The sequence below is a fragment of the Felis catus genome, chromosome X, assembly GCF_018350175.1.
Source record: "Felis catus isolate Fca126 chromosome X, F.catus_Fca126_mat1.0, whole genome shotgun sequence".
Lineage (NCBI taxonomy): Eukaryota > Metazoa > Chordata > Mammalia > Carnivora > Felidae > Felis > Felis catus.
Window position 1 is genome coordinate 76,622,435 of NC_058386.1, and position 18,682 is coordinate 76,641,116.

Here is an 18,682-nt window from a genome sequence, read left to right on the forward strand (position 1 = left end):
GCATAAACAGGATATTGTATACCTGTTACCTATTTTAATGGATATGAATCTATTATATATCTGAGAATATCAGTTTTGCCACTTATAATGAGAAGATATTTTATATTGCATTGAAATATGTTAATTTAACCTACATGAAGGGAATATAGTCTATACAAGAATATTAATAACATGGATACTATAGGTATTATGTTTAAGAATATATCACAGCTAGACATGGGCATACACACCTCACATGTTATTAAATATTCATAGTCATTCATTCTGTATATTCTCTATTTTTTTAATTCTTAAGATCACCTTTTAGGTTTAATATGATTTCCAATTTTTATTTTTGTGTACGAAGTGGAACTTCAATGAAATAGAAGATAACTAACATCAAAGGAATTCTGTTATTAATTATCGTCCAGATTAAGTGTAAATCATGTTAATTTTTTTAGAAAGTAATACCTTTTCTCTGCAAATAGGATCATGGCATTAGCAGAAATTGAGTTTTTTATGTACAAAATAGTCACAATTTTTCTTTTTATAATTATAGAAGTTGTAAATATATCTGTAATCTCCATTAATCTATAGAGCTAGAACACTTTGAAGAATTTAGTTGAACTTAAATTAGGAAATGTTTAAATAGCATGTGATTTACATGCACATATTTTTTTTTACCCAGGAAGTGGTAGAAGTATTCATTTTATATTTATTGATTGATTGATATTTTTTATTTTTTAAAATTTACATCCAAATTACATATTTTTGGCTGTAGAATGTAAAAGAAGGGTTGAACCCAAAGAGATTTTGCTGTTAAGAGTTGACAGAACTTGTGACAGAGTGGTCATTGCCAGTTTGAAAGCTTAGAAGATGGAGAGAATGCCAGTTCTTGTTGGCAGAATAGAGCCATTAGGAGAGGCTGATAAGAAGTAAGGATGAGAGGTCAGAGTGACTATGAATTCTTCTTTAGATTTGTTCAGTTTGATTTAATGATAAGAAATCTAGGTGGGACTGTCAATTAGAAACAAGGAACTTGAGGGGCACCTGGGTGGCTCAGAAGTTAAGCATCCGACTCTTGACTTTGGCTCAGGTAACAATCTCATGGCTTTGTGGTTTTGAGCCCCGCATTGGGCTCTGCACTGGCAGTGTGGAGCCTGCTTGGGATTCTCTCTCTCACCCTCTCTCTCTGCCCCTCCCCTACTTGCACTGTGTCTGTCTCTCACAAAATAAATGAAAAATAGTCTGTTAAAAAAAATGAAAGAAACAAGGAACTCAAAGCTGGATACTCATGGTGAGGGCTGGAGCTTTTTGTTTGGCATTATTAGCCCTGAGGTGATCCTGACCCTGGGAGAGTTGATGAGCTTTTTAGAGGACTGGAGTTAATGTTAAGTGTAAGAATTTAGAACAATTTCTTTAGGAAAAGTTTCCTTACCTGGGACATATTGATGATTAAATAGGAAGGAAACCTGTCAAAACCTGCCTCTTTGGAAGACATAGTTGTTATAGTCCAAGGACAGGAATTTTGTCACCAGGGTTTCAATGCTTATGTGTCCTATTATTGACTAATATATATTTTTTAAAGTAATGGCTCTGTAGGGGCACCTGCATAGCTCAGTTGGTTCAGCATCTGACGTTGGCTCAGGTTGTGATCTCACGGTTCGTGGGTTCGAGCCCCATGTGGAGCTCTGTGCTCACAGCTCAGAGCCTGGAGCCTGCTTTGGATTCGGTGTCTCCCTTTCTCTCTGCCCGTCTCCCACTCACACTCTGTTTCTCTCTTTCTCGAAAAATAAGTAACACATTAAAAATTTTTAAAAAAGAGTGGTTCTGTTGAGAGGGCTAGAAAAGCTGCCCCTGAGTGCTTTAGACCACTAATCAGCATTTTAATATATTTTAGTTGGCTCTTAGAGGCTATTATAGGAGTTATAGAAATGTTAAGAATTTCAAACCAAAAGGAGAGAATTATAGCATATCCACCTGACAAATATATTTTGGATCAAATGCAACACAAATTACTGTCAGTCATATGTTGATTATGGTTCCACTGTGTAGGCAGGAGTATATGTGGCTCTTTTCAACCTATAATCTTCATGAGGTTAGAATCTCTAGTGGTAACATGGTGGCAATCACATTTTCGGCAGCCAGTATATATTAGCTGAATGGATGAATGAAACACAAAATAAGTATAGAACCAGGCCTAGCATCAAAGTGTATGCCATTTAACTCAAAGAACAAGAGCAGAAAAATATGATTTAAAAATATGAAATATACACATACAATTTGAGACATATGCCATAAAAAAGTATTGAAAAACATATAATAAAGTAGAATAACTAAGTGATTGAGGTTTTTGACCAGGTATAATGGGGGAGAGTTGTACTAAGATCGCAGAGATTTATTCAGGAGTTTGGGGAAACATTTCTTGTCTAGATAATGAAAAAGGAAATAAAGTATATGTCAACATAAGTTAAAATAATTCTGTTTTATATATATATATATATATATATATCTTATGTATATACAGATATGTAATTCTATAGAAAATACAAATGTGTTAAAATTATATATACACACTGTAATATATATTTTAAAGGAATAAATAATAAATTAATAAAAGAAATACTGGCCCTGATTCATTTATGTGGGGAATAATAGACTTAATCACAGTAAACCTAACTTGGCTCTTCTACTAAAATGACTTAATGAGATATAAAAGAAAAAAGAAAGGTTATATTTTGGCAAGAAGGAAAGGGCATTATGGTTCAATACTTTCACTTAACTAACCTTTAAGGGTGTAATTAACATTTAAAGGAAATAAAGTTTTGGAAGTATTACAGGGTAATTGAAGAAATGTAAAAAGTACTTAAAAGCCCATGGTCTGTTCGGAGAAATTCCTTCAGATAACAGCGGCAGTCATCAGAAAGTGGACTTCTGACGTGTAAAAGATGAAGAAAAATCCGCTTATTTGGTGACATAGTTACTGCTTTCCCCTTTGTTGCTTTCTTTGTGAACTTTTGCTCATTGACATTTTCTAGGATGAAACTTTCATGCTGACTGAGATTTTATCTTTTAAACACAAATCTTGAAGTACTTGAAAGAAGATGGTCAGTAGTAAGTAGGAGCAGTGGGAGGGAGAAATGGAAGGGATTCAACTTTATCACCTCACAATTTGTCATAACCTAAGTTGAATTTTAAAATTTATACTTTCTAGCCTCTACTATTATGAACAGCTTTTCACTTACAGTATAGAGTATGTCTGAGCTCACCTTTGCAATTTATTTAGAGAATCCAAGTAGTGGTAGTATCACTAAGCTACTAAAAGTCAAAAGCTGTTTTAAATGTTTTAAGTTTAAAACACTTGTCTAGTCCACATCAGTTCACCTATATTTTTCTTGTTCTTGTTCCTAGCTGTTTCAGGTCCCTAACTCTTTACAAAATCCCCTACATTATGTTTTTAGGGGTCTCTGGAAATATCTTACACATCCCATGAACTAAATTTGTCAGCTACTATGTAGCAGCTGTGGGTAATTTTCCTCATTTCCTGTTTTGAACCCTCTCCTACGGATGACTGTATATGGGGAGAGGGGAGGGGTTTTCCCATAGGGCACAACTATCCTGTGTACTGAAGCCCATTAGGTGCCAAGGGTATGGAGTGTTCTGTGGCAAAATACAGAAATATGTTTCTTCCTTTCTTTCCTTTTTTAATATACTTGATTAGAGGTGTATCAAAGTAGTTCTTATCACTCAGCTCTCCTTTCCACAGCACTCAGACAATTGACTGTGTTGGGGGTGGGCAGGCTGGGCCTGCTGATACATCCAAGAAACACATAAGCTACAGAATCACCCCAATCCTTTTTAAAGTACAGGCTCTCTTCCTGCATTTTAAAATGCAGGTTGGCTTTCTTATTGCCTGATACACTTCAGTTAGGCAGCAAATTTCTCTCCCAGGACTCTCCTTAGTCCACCATATAAATGGACTCTTAGGTGATTCATAGGGCTGTCCACTTTAGTCTCAAAATATGCGTTGAACCTAAATAATGTTTTTCATTTTCTCTCTTGACATGCTTTTGATGAGTAGGTAAAAGAGAGTAGAAGCAAATGAGTACTGGTATGTCTCTCTTCTGTTGTCTTACCCTTCTGCTTCTTCTATTCAGGAATTTATGGGCATGAAAACATTAATGTTCAATCTTACACTACATATCTGTATATAAAGTTTAGTACATATGTAAAAAAAACAGTCAACAGCCAAAAGATTGGCTATGATGGCCACTTACAACATGGGATTCTAGAGGAAGGTAATTCATTAAACACTAAGTAGTATATTGGTAGTCTGTGTATTATACACATGAAAGAGAGAGTGAGTTTTATTCCAAATCTTACTTGTAAATAGAACCTACTAAGCGCTGGCAGTTATATAAGTTTGCAACTCAGCCATAAAACCACATCCAGAATCAAAATACATCTAAGCCCACTGAATGTGTTAAATATTTCATATAGCTGAACAGAAAAAGAAAAGATATGTCACCTACTGTGGAGTCTGCATTCTGAAAACGTGTTAACAGGTTACCTATAGCTAAAAGAGAAACAGAATAACATTTCACATTCTGAGCTAAAATTTTATTTTAGACTTGATTCATTCTAGTTTGCATGTTGTCATGGTTAAAATTGATATGGAAATTTAGAAGTATACAGAATTGAGATCTTTAATAATTTTAATTCTGTTCTTAATCTTTCTGGTTTAGTTGCCCTGTCGTGAAAATTATGAAGTTCACAAACTGATTTTTTTTTGTTTTTCATAATGTATATTTTATGAAAAATCCCATTAACAGAAAAATAAAATAAAGACAATTGAGTAATTTACATGCATTGAAAATATTCTGGAAAAAAAAATTAAAAAAAAAAAAAGGGGGCGCCTGGGTGGCGCAGTCGGTTAAGCGTCCGACTTCAGCCAGGTCACGATCTTGCGGTCCGTGAGTTCGAGCCCCGCGTCAGGCTCTGGGCTGATGGCTCAGAGCCTGGAGCCTGTTTCCGATTCTGGGTCTCCCTCTCTCTCTGCCCCTCCCCCGTTCATGCTCTGTCTTTCTCTGTCCCAAAAATAAATAAAAACGTTGAAAAAAAAAAAGAAAATATTCTGGAAAAATGGAAATACCTTGTTATTTACTTACCTTTTCATTTCATAAAAGAAAATTATATTAATGAAGCAAAATAATGGATGTTCTTAATTTCATTTGGTTGTATATATGTTCTTATGTCAATATTGGTATTTTTTAAGTGAAAGGACATAATATTTTAAATTTAGTTTTATTAGTTACTCAATGGATGCCATTATAGGCCTAAAATTTAATGGAAATGTAAAATTAACTAGGAAGAGGGAAAAATATAAGCAGAGTGAACAAAAGAGAACTTAAAGTGGGGCAAGATGCAGTTGTTTCCCATGGGATTTATGCTATATGTTGCCTACTGTATTTTCTTAGTGTGTATTTGTATTTATTAAGGAATATTGATCTGAAGCAATTGTCTTATTAAAAAAAACGAAGTAGTTGACTTGTGCCTTAGACCAATTTTAGTATCAGTGCAATGATGGCTTCATAGAATGAGTTAGGAAGTGTTCTGTTCCCCCCCTTAATGTTTTTGGAAGAGATTGAAAAGGCTTGGTGTTAATTCTTTTTTACATATTTGGTGGAATTCACCAGTGAACCTAACAGGTCCTGAGCCTTTCTTTGTTGGGAAGTTTTGATTACTTACACAATCTCCTTACTTCTAACAGGTCTACCCAGATTTTCAGGTTTTTTTTTTTTTTTTTTTTTGACTCAGTCTTGGTAGTTTGTGTGTTTCAAGGAATTTGTCAATTTCTTCTAGGTTATCCAGTTTGTTGGCGTAGTTTTTCATCGCATGCTCTTAGAATCTTTTTTATTTTTTTTTAAATTTTTTTAATGTTTTTATTTATTTTTGAGACAGAAAGAGACACAGCATGAGCAGGGGAGGGGCAGAGAGAGGGGGAGGCACAGAATCTGAAGCAGGCTCCAGGCTCTGAGCTGTCAGCACAGAGCCCGACTCAGGGCTTGGACTCACGGAGTGTGAGATCATGACCTGAGCTGAAGTCAGATGCTCAACTGACTGAGCCATCCAGGTGCCCCAGAATCTCTTTTATTTTTATAAAATCAATAATAATGTCTTAATTGTTATTACTGATTTTAGTTATGAGTCTTCTGTCTTTTTTTTTCTTAGTCTAACTAAAGATTTGTCAATTTTGGAATTAACTTTTATTTTAAATAATTTTCCTCTATTGGTTTTTCAGATCTCTAATTAATTAATTACATTTTTGCCTATTTTAATTTATGTACTTCTTTCTTACTGCTTGCTTTGGCTTAAGTGTGTTTTTCCTCTAGTTCCTTAAAGTGTACAGTTAGGTTATTGATTTGAAACCTTTCTTCTTTTTTAATGTAGATGCTTATTACTACAAATCTTCCTTTTAGTACTGTCTTTGCTGAATTCCATAAGTTTTAGTATGTTGTTTTCATTTTCATTAATATCAAGGTATTTTCTAATTTCCCTTGTGATTTCTTCTATGACCCATTGCTTATTTGCTTATTCTGTATATTTGTGAATTTTCCACTTTTCCTTCAGTTATTTATTTCTAATGACGTTTCCATTATGATCAAAAAAGATACTTTGCATGAATTAAGTCTACTAAAATTTATTAGGACTTGTTGTGTGGTCTGATATGTGGTATATCTTGGAGCATGTTCCATGTGCACTTAAGAAGGCACATTCTGCTGTTGTTAAGAGGAGTGTTTTGTATAGATTAGGTCTAATCAGATTATAGTGTTGTCCAAATCCTCAATTTCCTTGTTATTTTTCTTTCTTCTTGTTATATCCATTAATGAAAGTTGAATATTAAATATCCCACATATTATTTCACAATTGCCTTTTTGTCCTTTCAATCCTGTCAATTTTTATTTCATATATTTTTTAGCTCTTGTGGACATGTACTGTAATAATATTATCTTCTTGATGGGTTGAACATTTTATCAATATAGAATATCCTTCTTTGTCTCTTGTTACTTTTTGTTAAATTTAAGTCTATTTTGTCTGACAATAATATAGCCACCACAGTTTGGTTTTGTGTGATGTGTGGGTGTGTATGTGGTTACTATTTACATGGAATATATTTTTCTGTTCTTTTGCTTTCAACCTCTTGTGTCTTTTTATCTAAAACTGAGTCTCATGTAGACTGCATATAGATAGATATGTTTGCTTTTAAATCCAATCTTCCAAACTTTTACTTTTAATGAGAATTTAATTCATTTACTTTTAAAGTAATTATTCATAAGGAAGGGCTTAGTTCTTCCATTAAGCTGTTTTGTGTATCACATGTTTTTTATTCCTTAATTTCTCTATTATTATCTATTTTTGTATTTGTTTATTTTTGTTGCCTAGTGTTTTGATTCCCATCTTTATTTTTGCGTGATTTTCTGTCATTATTAGTTCCTTTAGGGATTACAATTGATATCTTAAACTTAAGACACCCGAGTTTTAATAATACAAAATTAGTTTAAATAACATACATTGTTCCTATACATATTTATCCCTTTTGTACTGTTTTTGTCACAGATTACATGGTTATACATTGTATGATCATTAATTTATATTTGTTTTTTTTTTTAATTTTTTTTTCAACGTTTATTTATTTTTGGGACAGAGAGAGACAGAGCATGAACGGGGGAGGGGCAGAGAGAGAGGGAGACACAGAATCGGAAACAGGCTCCAGGCTCTGAGCCATCAGCCCAGAGCCTGACGCGGGGCTCGAACTCACGGACCACGAGACCGTAACCTGGCTGAAGTCGGAAGCTCAACCGACTGCGCCACCCAGGCGCCCCTCATTAATTTATATTTGTAATTATTGTGTTATGCATTTGCCTTTTAACTCGTATAGAAACAAGATTTATAAACCAAAAGTACAATAACTTTGTTTTTTTTTAATGTTTACCTATGTAATTACCTTTATAATTGCTTGTTTCTTATGTTTTTGAGTTACTGTTTAGTGTCCTTTTATTTCTTCCTGTAGGTCTTCCATTAGTATTTCTTGCAGAACAGGTTTGCTAGCAATAAATTATATTTGTTGTTGTTGTTAATTTGAGAATGTCTTAGTTTCTCCATTATTGTTTAAAGGAGGATACTTTTATTGGATACAGAATTCTTGTTTGACAGTGTTTATTTCAGGACTTAAAATATGTTATTCTACTACCTTTTAGCTTCCATTGGAGAAATCAGATATTAATCTCATTGTGGGTCCCTTAAATGTGACAATTCACTTCCCTCTTGCTATTTTAAAATCACTCCTCTTTTTGATCCAAAGTGCCTCAGTGTGGACTTCTTTGAAGTCCTGCTCAGAGCTGATGTATTTGTTCATGGTTTGCTTTAGGTCATTGAACATATTTAAAATGTTTAAATGTTGATTTAATGTTTTTGACTACTAATTCCAAAATTGAGCTTCTTCAGGGATTTTTTCTGTGATATTCTTTTATTTTTCCTGTTTAGCTTAAGGTTGCCTTTTTTTTTGCATGCTTTGTCTTTTTTTTGGTTTTGTTGAGAATTGGACTTTTGAGTATATTATAACTCTGGAAACTTGATTTTTCTACTCCCCACAGATGGCTGATGTTTGTTTCCTGACGGCTGTAGCTATTTGTTTGTAATTTCTCTAAACAATTGCTGCAAGCTGTATATTTTTTGGGTGTGGTTACTGGATCTTGGGTTTAATTAACTCTGCTGTCAGCCAGTGATCTGACAAAGATTTCCTTTAAATGTCTGGTTCCAAAAAGCAGGGCAAGTGTTTCTGTCTATTTAAGTCTTCTGATAGATGCCATCTGGGGAAGCTACTGCAACCCAAAAGGGTTGAAATCAAGACAGGCACCTACACAGGTCCTTCAGTGAACTGCCAAACCAACCAAAATGTACCTCCTCAAATTTTGGAGAACAAGATCCCTACTGCCCACCCTGGCATCAGCCAGCCCCTCAAGGACTCAGGCACTATCTTCACGGTGGTGCTGAGGAATGGGTTTTGATATCTCTTTGTACGTGTCATTCTCTTACCAGAGAACACCAGTGTATCCCTTCAACAAACATGTACCTTGTTGTAAGCATCCAATCAAGTTTCAGTGTTTTGAAATAGTTTATTTAAATTGCTCTTTCTAGCTTACTGATTGCTTTGGTGGTGGGCCCAATCCCTGGAGCTGACTTTTCTGCCATTTTGTGTCAACCCTACTTTCTTAAATCTTATTTTCCTGCTTTTATTCCTTGTCTGTCTTTTGAAATCCTATACAAGTCCCCAAAATGTTGGTTGCATGCTAATATAATGATAATAAGAATTATACCATAGATCAAGATAAACTAGGTTGAGAGGAATTAATCAATTTTGATTCTCTTAGGCATCTAACTTGAACATATATCAGACTCTATCACTTTTGCTTAATTCTCCATTAAAGTGGTAATGTATTATGTATGTAAATACTGGTGTAGATAATGGGAGATTTTTTTACAGGCTTGGTGTACCTTTTTTAAAAATTTTTTTTAATGTGTATTTATTTTTGAGACAGAGAGAGACAGAGCATGAACGGGGGAGGGTCAGAGAGAGGGAGACACAGAATCTGAAACAGGCTCCAGGCTCTGAACTGTCAGCACAGAGCCGACGCGGGGCTCGAACTCATGGACCTTGAGATCATGACCTGAGCTGAAGTCGGCCGCTTAACCGACTGAGCCACCCAAGCGCCCCTTGGTGTGCTTTATAAGGTTAAAGATTATTCCAAATTTTGCCAATTATGAAGAGTACGGTTGACTTCTGTTATTATTGTACATGCATTAATTCAGCATAGTATTTTTCTGTTTTCCATATGAATTGACTAATGGAAAATAAAGCTCAAAAATTATGCTATATATTTAAGGCACGGTATGTTAGTCAATTTTTCAATGTCATTTATTTCCATTTGATCTTAGCAAAAAATAAATTTACTTTCCTAATCACTTTTAGAGTTGTTGATGCAAATTTACTAGCCCTGGTAATATTAAGTTTTTATACTTTTCTTTTGTTTTAGAACCTTGTAAAACATCTTCCTGAGCAGAAAGTACTCTGTGAATTAGCACAGCTGAGGAATGAGTATCATGACCTCAGTGAGCCTGAACAGTTTGGAGTTGTGGTATGTATCTAGCATAAGGGCCCACAAACTCAACTGGGGTGTAACACTTGTCAGAAATAATGAAAAGGACATTTCAATTGTTGATTTTTTTCAAACTATACAACTACATAATTTAATATAACATTGGCTGTCAGAAAAAAATATTATTTATCATGGTATTGAAACATAAAGAAATTTCTATTTCTATTTTACAGAATACTTCAAGATATCTCCTGGGAGCTCTTCCATACTAGTGCTGATATTTAATTCTATTAATACATGAAAAGTAGTATATATTATTGTATTGGCTATTTTTTTCTTTTATTTAGACCTTGATGTTAGAGTTTTCCCCCCTTCCAAATTTAGGCTAAATGGAAGAGTTGTAACTAGATAAATAACAATATTCTAAAAACTTTTTTTGTGGCATGAACTGTGTCAGAGAAAGCACAGAATTTTCAGATTTCCTCTGGAGTGTTATTAATTAAGTGAAAGCTTTAAATACACTGTTTTGGGAAGAAAATTCTCATAAAAATATCGTGCTTTAATATGTTTAAATCATTATTGGAATGAGTTGTTTCCTCACCCCCTCTTCATTTTAAGGGGTACAAAGGATGACTATATATAAATTATGTATTAAAGAATATAGTTACATGTTTTAGTCATTCCCCAAACCTGCTATTGAAATAATGGGCAAAGCAAAAATGGGAAAGAGGAGATGGTGATTTATTTAATTTCTTGGAGGAAAAGCTATTTTTAACTTCCATATTCAATACAAGTTGGTTTCCTTTATGGAGAAGCAGCTGTATTATGTATTATGGCTCCCTGACAATTTCCCATATGAATACTAAGACTCAAAATTAACATTGGAACTAGTAGTCAAATACTGTCCTTCATCAAATATTTTATTACCTTTTTAATAGTAATATATTTTAATTGATATGATTTGGTACTTTGCAATTTAAAACTCTTGATTAAAGTCAAAATGTGATAGGGCAGAGAGCATTCCTTTTGAACATGTGCAATAAATTCTTGCCCACATTTAGAGCTTATTAATTCTCAGATATGGCATTGCAAATACTGCTATGGGAAGATTCTGTCAAATCCCTGAAAATAAAATAAGGAGTGTATATTTGGGATGAGACAGACCTAAGGTAAAGTACCTGAGGAAGATATTTTTCTCTTTTTTGAATTATGCAAATTATTCCAGTTGAACTGGCTAGATATTACTGATTAAATCACAGAGCTTTAGTGCAATATTAAATAATAAAATTTTCTAGACCAAAGTCCACATTTGAAACCTAAGGTGCTTGAATTCATAGTATAATTGAAGCAGAGCTATATACTATCTGAGAATTCAGCTGTGCCATGATGGTTATGAGTTTTACAGTAGGTCCACTAAACGGTTTTTCTGAGGCCATTTTTTTTTTCCTGAATGCAGTTTATCTTGGAAGATGTATTAGTTTTTCAAGCAAGTCCTTCAAGAGGAATATCCTTGGTGCCACACTGAGGAAATTAAGTTTGGGGACATAAAAAGAAATATACCTTCTGAATTAAAAGCAAAATAGAAAATGGAAGAGATTTCTTGTTTATGCACATAACCATAAATAATTCCAGGGCTGTGTACATGAAGTAACCTGGTCCTCATATTTAACTCTCCCATCCTTAGTTACATGCCTGTAGGGAGAAAAAAGTCAAGGACATTACAAAGTAATTAATGCTACATAAATTACCCAAGGTAGTATCCATCAGGATTTGCCAAATAAAGTTTAGATAATCTATCTAGGAAAATATTTTTGAAATAATGATAGGCTTAGTCTTTTGAGCACCAGATATTATTGTTGCCATTATTGTTTATAGAAACAGAATGTATTGGGATGCTTATAATATCTTGTATACAATACGCAGTAAATATTTATTGAATTGAATTATATGATGATTATTGAACTCAAGTATGAGGCCGAGATTAAAAAGAGCATATTTTAAGTCTGTAAAAGCAAAAATTATGTTAAAACATATTTCTCCAAGTCAATGCTAAAACTAAATTAACTTCTTTGTGAATACACCCAAATACTTTTTAATCCTCAAAATATATTGACAGCCTACATTTAGGAAAGCTTCTCAAGTGTAGAATCATCTGCACTAATGGGAGAGTCTCCAAACTGGTTGTCTTGCTTCTCTGCTAATTCCCCCATCAACAATTAGTGTAGTCTACTTAAAATCTATATCCGACATGTGATTTCTGTGTCCAAAACTTTCAGTGTCTCCCAGAATTTACAGAATAAAATCTGAGCTCCTTAGTATTCTCATTCTGCTCGTAACTCTGTGTCTTTATATCCTGTTCTCTTTGGTGAACTGAGTGAATTGGTGTCTTTATGACATTTTAGCTGTTACCGCAGCAGGACTCTCACTGCCATTTCAGCAGTTATTTTACTTGTTCCTATTCAGTGACCTTTCATTTTTCTATAGTGGCTATGTCATATCTTACCTGCTCTTCTTAAGTCTTCTAACCTCCCCCTACTCTTTCTTTTCACTTACTACCAACCGTCTAATCTTTTACACACCAGAGTAAAAGGAAAGCACTTGGGCTTCAGAACCTCCAATATCTCTTCTTCCTATGAAGCTATCTCTAGCCATATCTTTTATTAACATATTGTCTGTCAAACTTCAGAAAAAGGGATAGCTTATTATTATTACTAATTTGTTGTTGCTCTTCTTATTTACAGAAACAATGCATTAAGGAGCTACTGTGTCTGATACTATGTTAAGCATTTTTATATTCACCATCTTATGTATTATTTGTATCTATGAAGTTTGCACTTTTATTAGCTCCATATTATGAATGAGGAAACCCAGGTGAAGGAAGGCTAGGGACTTTGTCCCAAGGTTACATAGCAAGTACTAGATGCATAATTCAAACCCAGGCAGTCTGATATAGACAGTGCTTTTATTCATTTTTATTTTAAAATTTTATTTATTTTTATATAGATATATTTTTATTTGAATTTTAGTTACTTAAAATACAGTGTGATATTGGTTTCAGGAGTAGAATTCAGTGATTCATCACTTACAACACCCAGTGCTCCTCCCAACAAGTGCCCTCCTTACTACCCATCTAGACCATCTCCAACCCACCTCCCTCCCATCAACCCTCAGTTTGTTCCATATCATAAGAGTCTCTTGTGGTTTATTTCCTTCTCTTTTCTCCCCCAACCCACTTTCCATATGTGCATTTGTTTTGTTTCTAAAATTCCACATATGAGTGAAATCATATGGTATTTGTCTTTCTCTGATTTATTTTGCTTAGAATAATACATTCTAGCTCCATCCGTGTCATTGCAAATGTCAAGATTTCATTCGTTTTGATGGCTGAATGATATTTCACTGTATATATTTATTTTATTGAAGAATAGTTGACATACAATATTGTATGAGTTTCAGGTGTACAAGATAGTGCTTCGATATTTATATAAGTTAAAAAATGGTCACCACAGTAAGTCTAGTTACCATCTCTCACTATGCCAAATTGTTACAATATTATTGACTATATTCCTTATGCTGTATATTACTTCCCAATGTCTTATTTATTTCATAACTGGAAGATTGTACCTTTTAATCCCCTTCAGCTATTTCACCTATCCCTCCACCACCCTCCCCTCTGGCAAGTACCAGTTTGTATTCTATATATTTGAGTCTGTTATTGTTTTGTTTTTTGTTGTTCTTGTTGTTCATTTGTGGCTTTGTTTTCTTAGAATCCATGTATAAGTGAAATCATACAGGATTTCATTTAATATAACATTTCATTTCATTCATACTTATTTCATTTAGTATAACATCCTCAAGATCCATCCATGTTGTTGCAAATGACAGGATTTCAGAGTAATATTACATTACATACGTAACACACATCACCACCACCACCACCACACCTTTATCTGTTAATTCACTGATGTACATTTAGGTTCCTTCCATATCCTGGATATTATAAATACTGCTGTGATGAACATAAGGGTGCATATCTTTTCAAATTAGTGTTTTTGTTTCCTCCTGATAGTGCTTTTAACTGCTATACTGTTCTATTGTGTGTGTGTGTGTGTGTGTGAGAGAGAGAGAGAGAGAGAGAGAGAGAGAGAGAGAGATGCTCTACTATATGCTAATTTACTTGTCTGTGTTTTGAGCATTATTGTCTCTTGCCTGCTTTAGAGTTCTGTTTTTATTATATCTTCAGTTTGTCATTCTGCAGTTTGACTTCCTCTTCAGAAAAAAATAAAACTTAAGTCCCTCACTTCCTAAAACTGAATAAACTGATAGCTGGATAGATGAATGAGTGAAAATCATTTCTTGACCCTGAGATCCCTGATAGCTGCTGCTCTGTCTCCATTTCCTATCATCTGTTTGTTTTTTCAAAGATTAGTTTCCTTTTCCTCTACTTCATTGCTTCTCATGTACTATTCAACAAACAACAATCAGAATTCTGCCTTGAACAATGCGTTGAAAATTACCTAAGAGAGGTCATTAATTACCTCCTAATTGAATCTAGAATATACATCTGATCTACTCTTCATCTGTGTCATTACCACCTTAGCCCCAAGCCAGCATCATCATTCTCTTTAACAGTTATGATATACTTTTAGCTTCTTGTCCCCACTCATGCTTTTGCCTTTCTCCAAGTTAATCTCAGTGCAGCTCTCAAATGTGGCATTTCTAGAGTTTTTTGTATTGCATCATATAATTTATCTGATTAAACCATCAGTTCTGTTGTGTGGCACTAAGGCTACAATATAAACTCCTCACCAGGATTTACCACCTCTCTCACTTTTATCTCCTGTTGCTTGGCTTCTTGCTCATGTTCCCTCAGCCACACTGTATTTTATTTTTCACTTTTTTGAATTTACCATGCTCTTTCCTGCCTCTGGCAGGAGATTACACATGCTGCCTCCTCTTACACTCACTTGCTGCCTGCCTCTTTCCTGCTTATTCTTCCAGTCTCGGCTTAAAGTTCATTTTGCCAGTGATGCCTTCACTTACCTATCAGTCAAAATTCAGTCTTCCTATTAAAATCCCTCAGAGCGCTATTCTTCCTTTATCTTTCTAGAAGTTATCATGGTTTGTAGTTATTTGTAAGGTTGTTTATTTAACATCTGTAAATCCCCGCTAGATTGCAACTTTTTCAAGTGCATGCATCATGCTGATTTTATTCACATAGTATACACTTAACATATATTTGCTGAATGTATTAACTCGAATGCAAAATCAAGCAAAATCAAGCGGGCTCTTTTTAGTCCTGATTCTGTATCCATATGGTACTGGGTAACATGGAAGGATTTAACCTCCTTATTGAAAACTTTACTTACCTTCTCTAACAATAAATACTCTTTCCTGATTTCATTCCTATGACCACTGCCAGTGCCCTGTGGAGTTTCCATTATCATATAATTTCTTGGATAAAAAAAAAAAAAACAAATCTCATCAGTTAGGAATAATCATATGTTAGAAGTGAGATCATTCCTGTAAGATTCATTAAAATCACCATCATCAAAAAACAATCAAATTGGCAAACCTGGGGAAAAACATGGCTTTGACTTTTTGAAAGAAATAAATTTATCTGAGACAGTGACTGGGCTGCTAAGCTTTCTCTAAACTTTTTGGGTCTTTTTAGCAGCCACATCTTTGGGCTTGCTTGTATTCATATTTAATAAGCTAAGAAGAAACAAATAAAAGGGGAAACAAAAAAGAAACTAATAATAAAATTCACTGACCTTTTCCTCTGTATAGAGGCAGACCACCTGGTAAGAGGGATGTTCTAGTCCCCACACCTATGATCAATAATTTTTTTCTTTACTGGGGGTAGATTGTTTGCATAGCTTCCCACTGATTTGTCCTCCAAACTGCCTCCCACAGAACTGAATTGGGTACATTGTTGTAATTATGTGCTGTACTTTTACTGGGGGGAAAACATATATCTTTGAAAACTTTGCCAGTTAGAACCCCAGCAGGAGCTTTTAGATTCTTTAGAAAGTGTATGCAGCTCAGCTGTTCTCAAACCTCAGAGCTGTGGAAATTCCCACTTGTTTTGCAGTGAGGATGGAGACCTATACTGTGTGTCTATTAAACTAACACATCTTCTGAAAAAGAAGACAATAATTAGTTCTTTTAGTAATCACTACTTTGTTTTTCTGAGTTCAAAATTACCCATATTTTTTTTCAATTAAAAACATTCTAAAGCTGTAATCTAACAAAAATGTTGGCCAGCCTTGTGCATCAAAACATTTATAAGAAAAACACAGATTATGTGATATTGCTGGCAGTACATTTATCTTTTTTTTGTTTACACAAATACATAAAGGTGTAAGGAGTAGATTTATACCTATAGCTGGAAGTACAACTATGAAGTAAGTGTGCTTTTTAATTTTTTAAAGCCTCATAAGAGCTTATGAGCTCTATTGAAGTTAGCTTAACCAGGTGAAAAGGAAATTTTTAAAGGCTTTTTTTTCTCTCCCAAATATCATCAAAAGCAATTAATTTTGATGGAAAAGTGTAGCTCTTCTATTCCATTAATGCTAAGCCATTATTCAAGTTTGCATATTCATTGGAAAAAAAAAATTTTATTTCATCTGCTTTCATTCAGTGTGTTCACTGTTTTCATATGTAATGCCCTGATTGTTTCTATTTTCATTCTTTTTGTAAATATGAATGCTAGCTCTTACTTTTTGAGGTGTATTAATTTTATTGAAGGAAAAAGCTGGCTTAATAACTTTGAGATCAAGACACAGAATACTTGCCACAACTCATTCTCAAATCCATGTGTTCATATTCTTGTTCATTTCATTGACTTCTCATAATAGTTCATTTTGTGGCAGGATTGCTTACTTACATCGGGTTTTGCAATAAAATAAAATAAAATAAAATAAATAAATAAATAAAATAAAATAAAATAAAATAAAAAGTAAAATAAAACAACCTGAAAACTGAACATTCAGATTAGGTCTATGAATGTCAGTCAATTTTGCTATTGATTTCTTTTCATTAAATTTTAAAAATCAGAAGTTAATTCTTTTCCTCCCTCTGTGTATCAGTAATCTCTAATACAACAGCATAGCACAACAGTCATTTTGATGGCCATTCTTGGCCTCAAACAGTTGTTTTCAGAAGGATGTTTTGAAATGGTCTCAAACTCTTGAGTTTACAGTGTCTTTTGGGGTGGACATTGTTACTATGTTTTGTTTCAGACTAAAGAATAGTAGATGTTTGTTGATGCATAATTTCCATCTATCACTATTTTGGGGAAAGTGTTCTCTATCAGTATATCATTGTTTTTTGATATAGAGTTAGTATTTTTTAATTTTTTATTTGACATATACTTAACATGTCATATTAGTTTCAGGTGTGCGATGTAGTGATTTGGCAGCTCTTTTATATTATGCGACATTACATTTTTCCAAAGCCTGATGTTATAGACTATGGTTCTTATCTCTCCTTACATCTAATATAGAAACATTTGCCATTGGCTTCATGTAGTAGGTGCACTTGTATTGATTATTTTGTCTGGTCTAGGTATAAAACATACTGCAGAAAGTACAGTAATAAGCAGGAGAGATCCTGTTCTTGAGGACATTGTTGGCTAAAAGAAGATAAGAAAATTGCTTCATAGAGAATCACAGATGTCCTTGCTGTATTTCCATACATTGAGGCAGAGTTCTGCTCAGTCATTGAATCTAGATTTCACACCTTTTATAAGCAGTTCTGTCTGCTGTTTAACTTAATATACCCTTCTTTAATTTGACTTCATTATTATAACCTTCATTATAGTTACTGATACAAATTATTCTGTATATGCTATGTGTGGTGAGTCCTAATAGTATTTAACTATTTGTGAAAAACACATTGTAACAAAGTATATTTGTTACAAATATATATGATAGGTCTAATGAATTCTTAATATTATATTTTGAAGAGACTACAAGATCAATTATGTTTGCATGCGATGGTCATTGAAGGTGTGTTTCTTAACAGTGCAAAAAGAAAGATAAATAACCTTAAAGGTGGGCAACATGTGGGAGCAGGAGCAGCATGTGGTTATCTCCTCCTCCTTCACACATGACTTTTACATTTGTGCCTTTTTTCTTTCTCTTTGGATTCTTTTTAATTTTTCTAGTGTTTATTTATTTTTGAGAGAGAGAAAAAGAGAGAGACAGAGAGAAAAAGAGCCAGCAGTGGAGGGGCAGAGAGAGAGGGAGACACAGAATCCGAAGCAGGCTCCAGGCTCTGAGCTGTCAGCACAGAGCCGGACGTGGGACTTGAACCCACGAACTGTGAGGTCATGACCTGAGCCAAAGTTGGACGCTTAACCATTTGAGCCATTTAGGCACCCCTCTCTCTGGATTTCTACAGTAGTTTGGCAGTAGATTGATATTCACCATCTGCCTAGGTGGCGGAGTGTGTAAAATTTAAATCATATAAACAAAACTATCTCTTGAGTCTTTGGGGAAATAACCCACTTGTAGTTGCTCTCACTAAAGCTGTCAGTGCAT

General features: G+C 34.1%; 1 protein-coding gene across 5 annotated transcripts in view; it reads left to right on the forward strand.

The window, feature by feature from the left end:
• Window positions 1–18,682, forward strand: part of DIAPH2 (diaphanous related formin 2) — a 1,008,663-nt gene that overhangs the window by 439,797 nt on the left and 550,184 nt on the right. For all 5 annotated transcript variants that reach the window (XM_023249470.2, XM_019824053.3, XM_023249471.2 and 2 more), the window contains one exon: window positions 10,074–10,175. In XM_023249470.2, coding sequence (XP_023105238.1) covers window positions 10,074–10,175 — 102 coding nt within the window. The remainder of the gene's footprint in view (window positions 1–10,073; window positions 10,176–18,682) is intronic.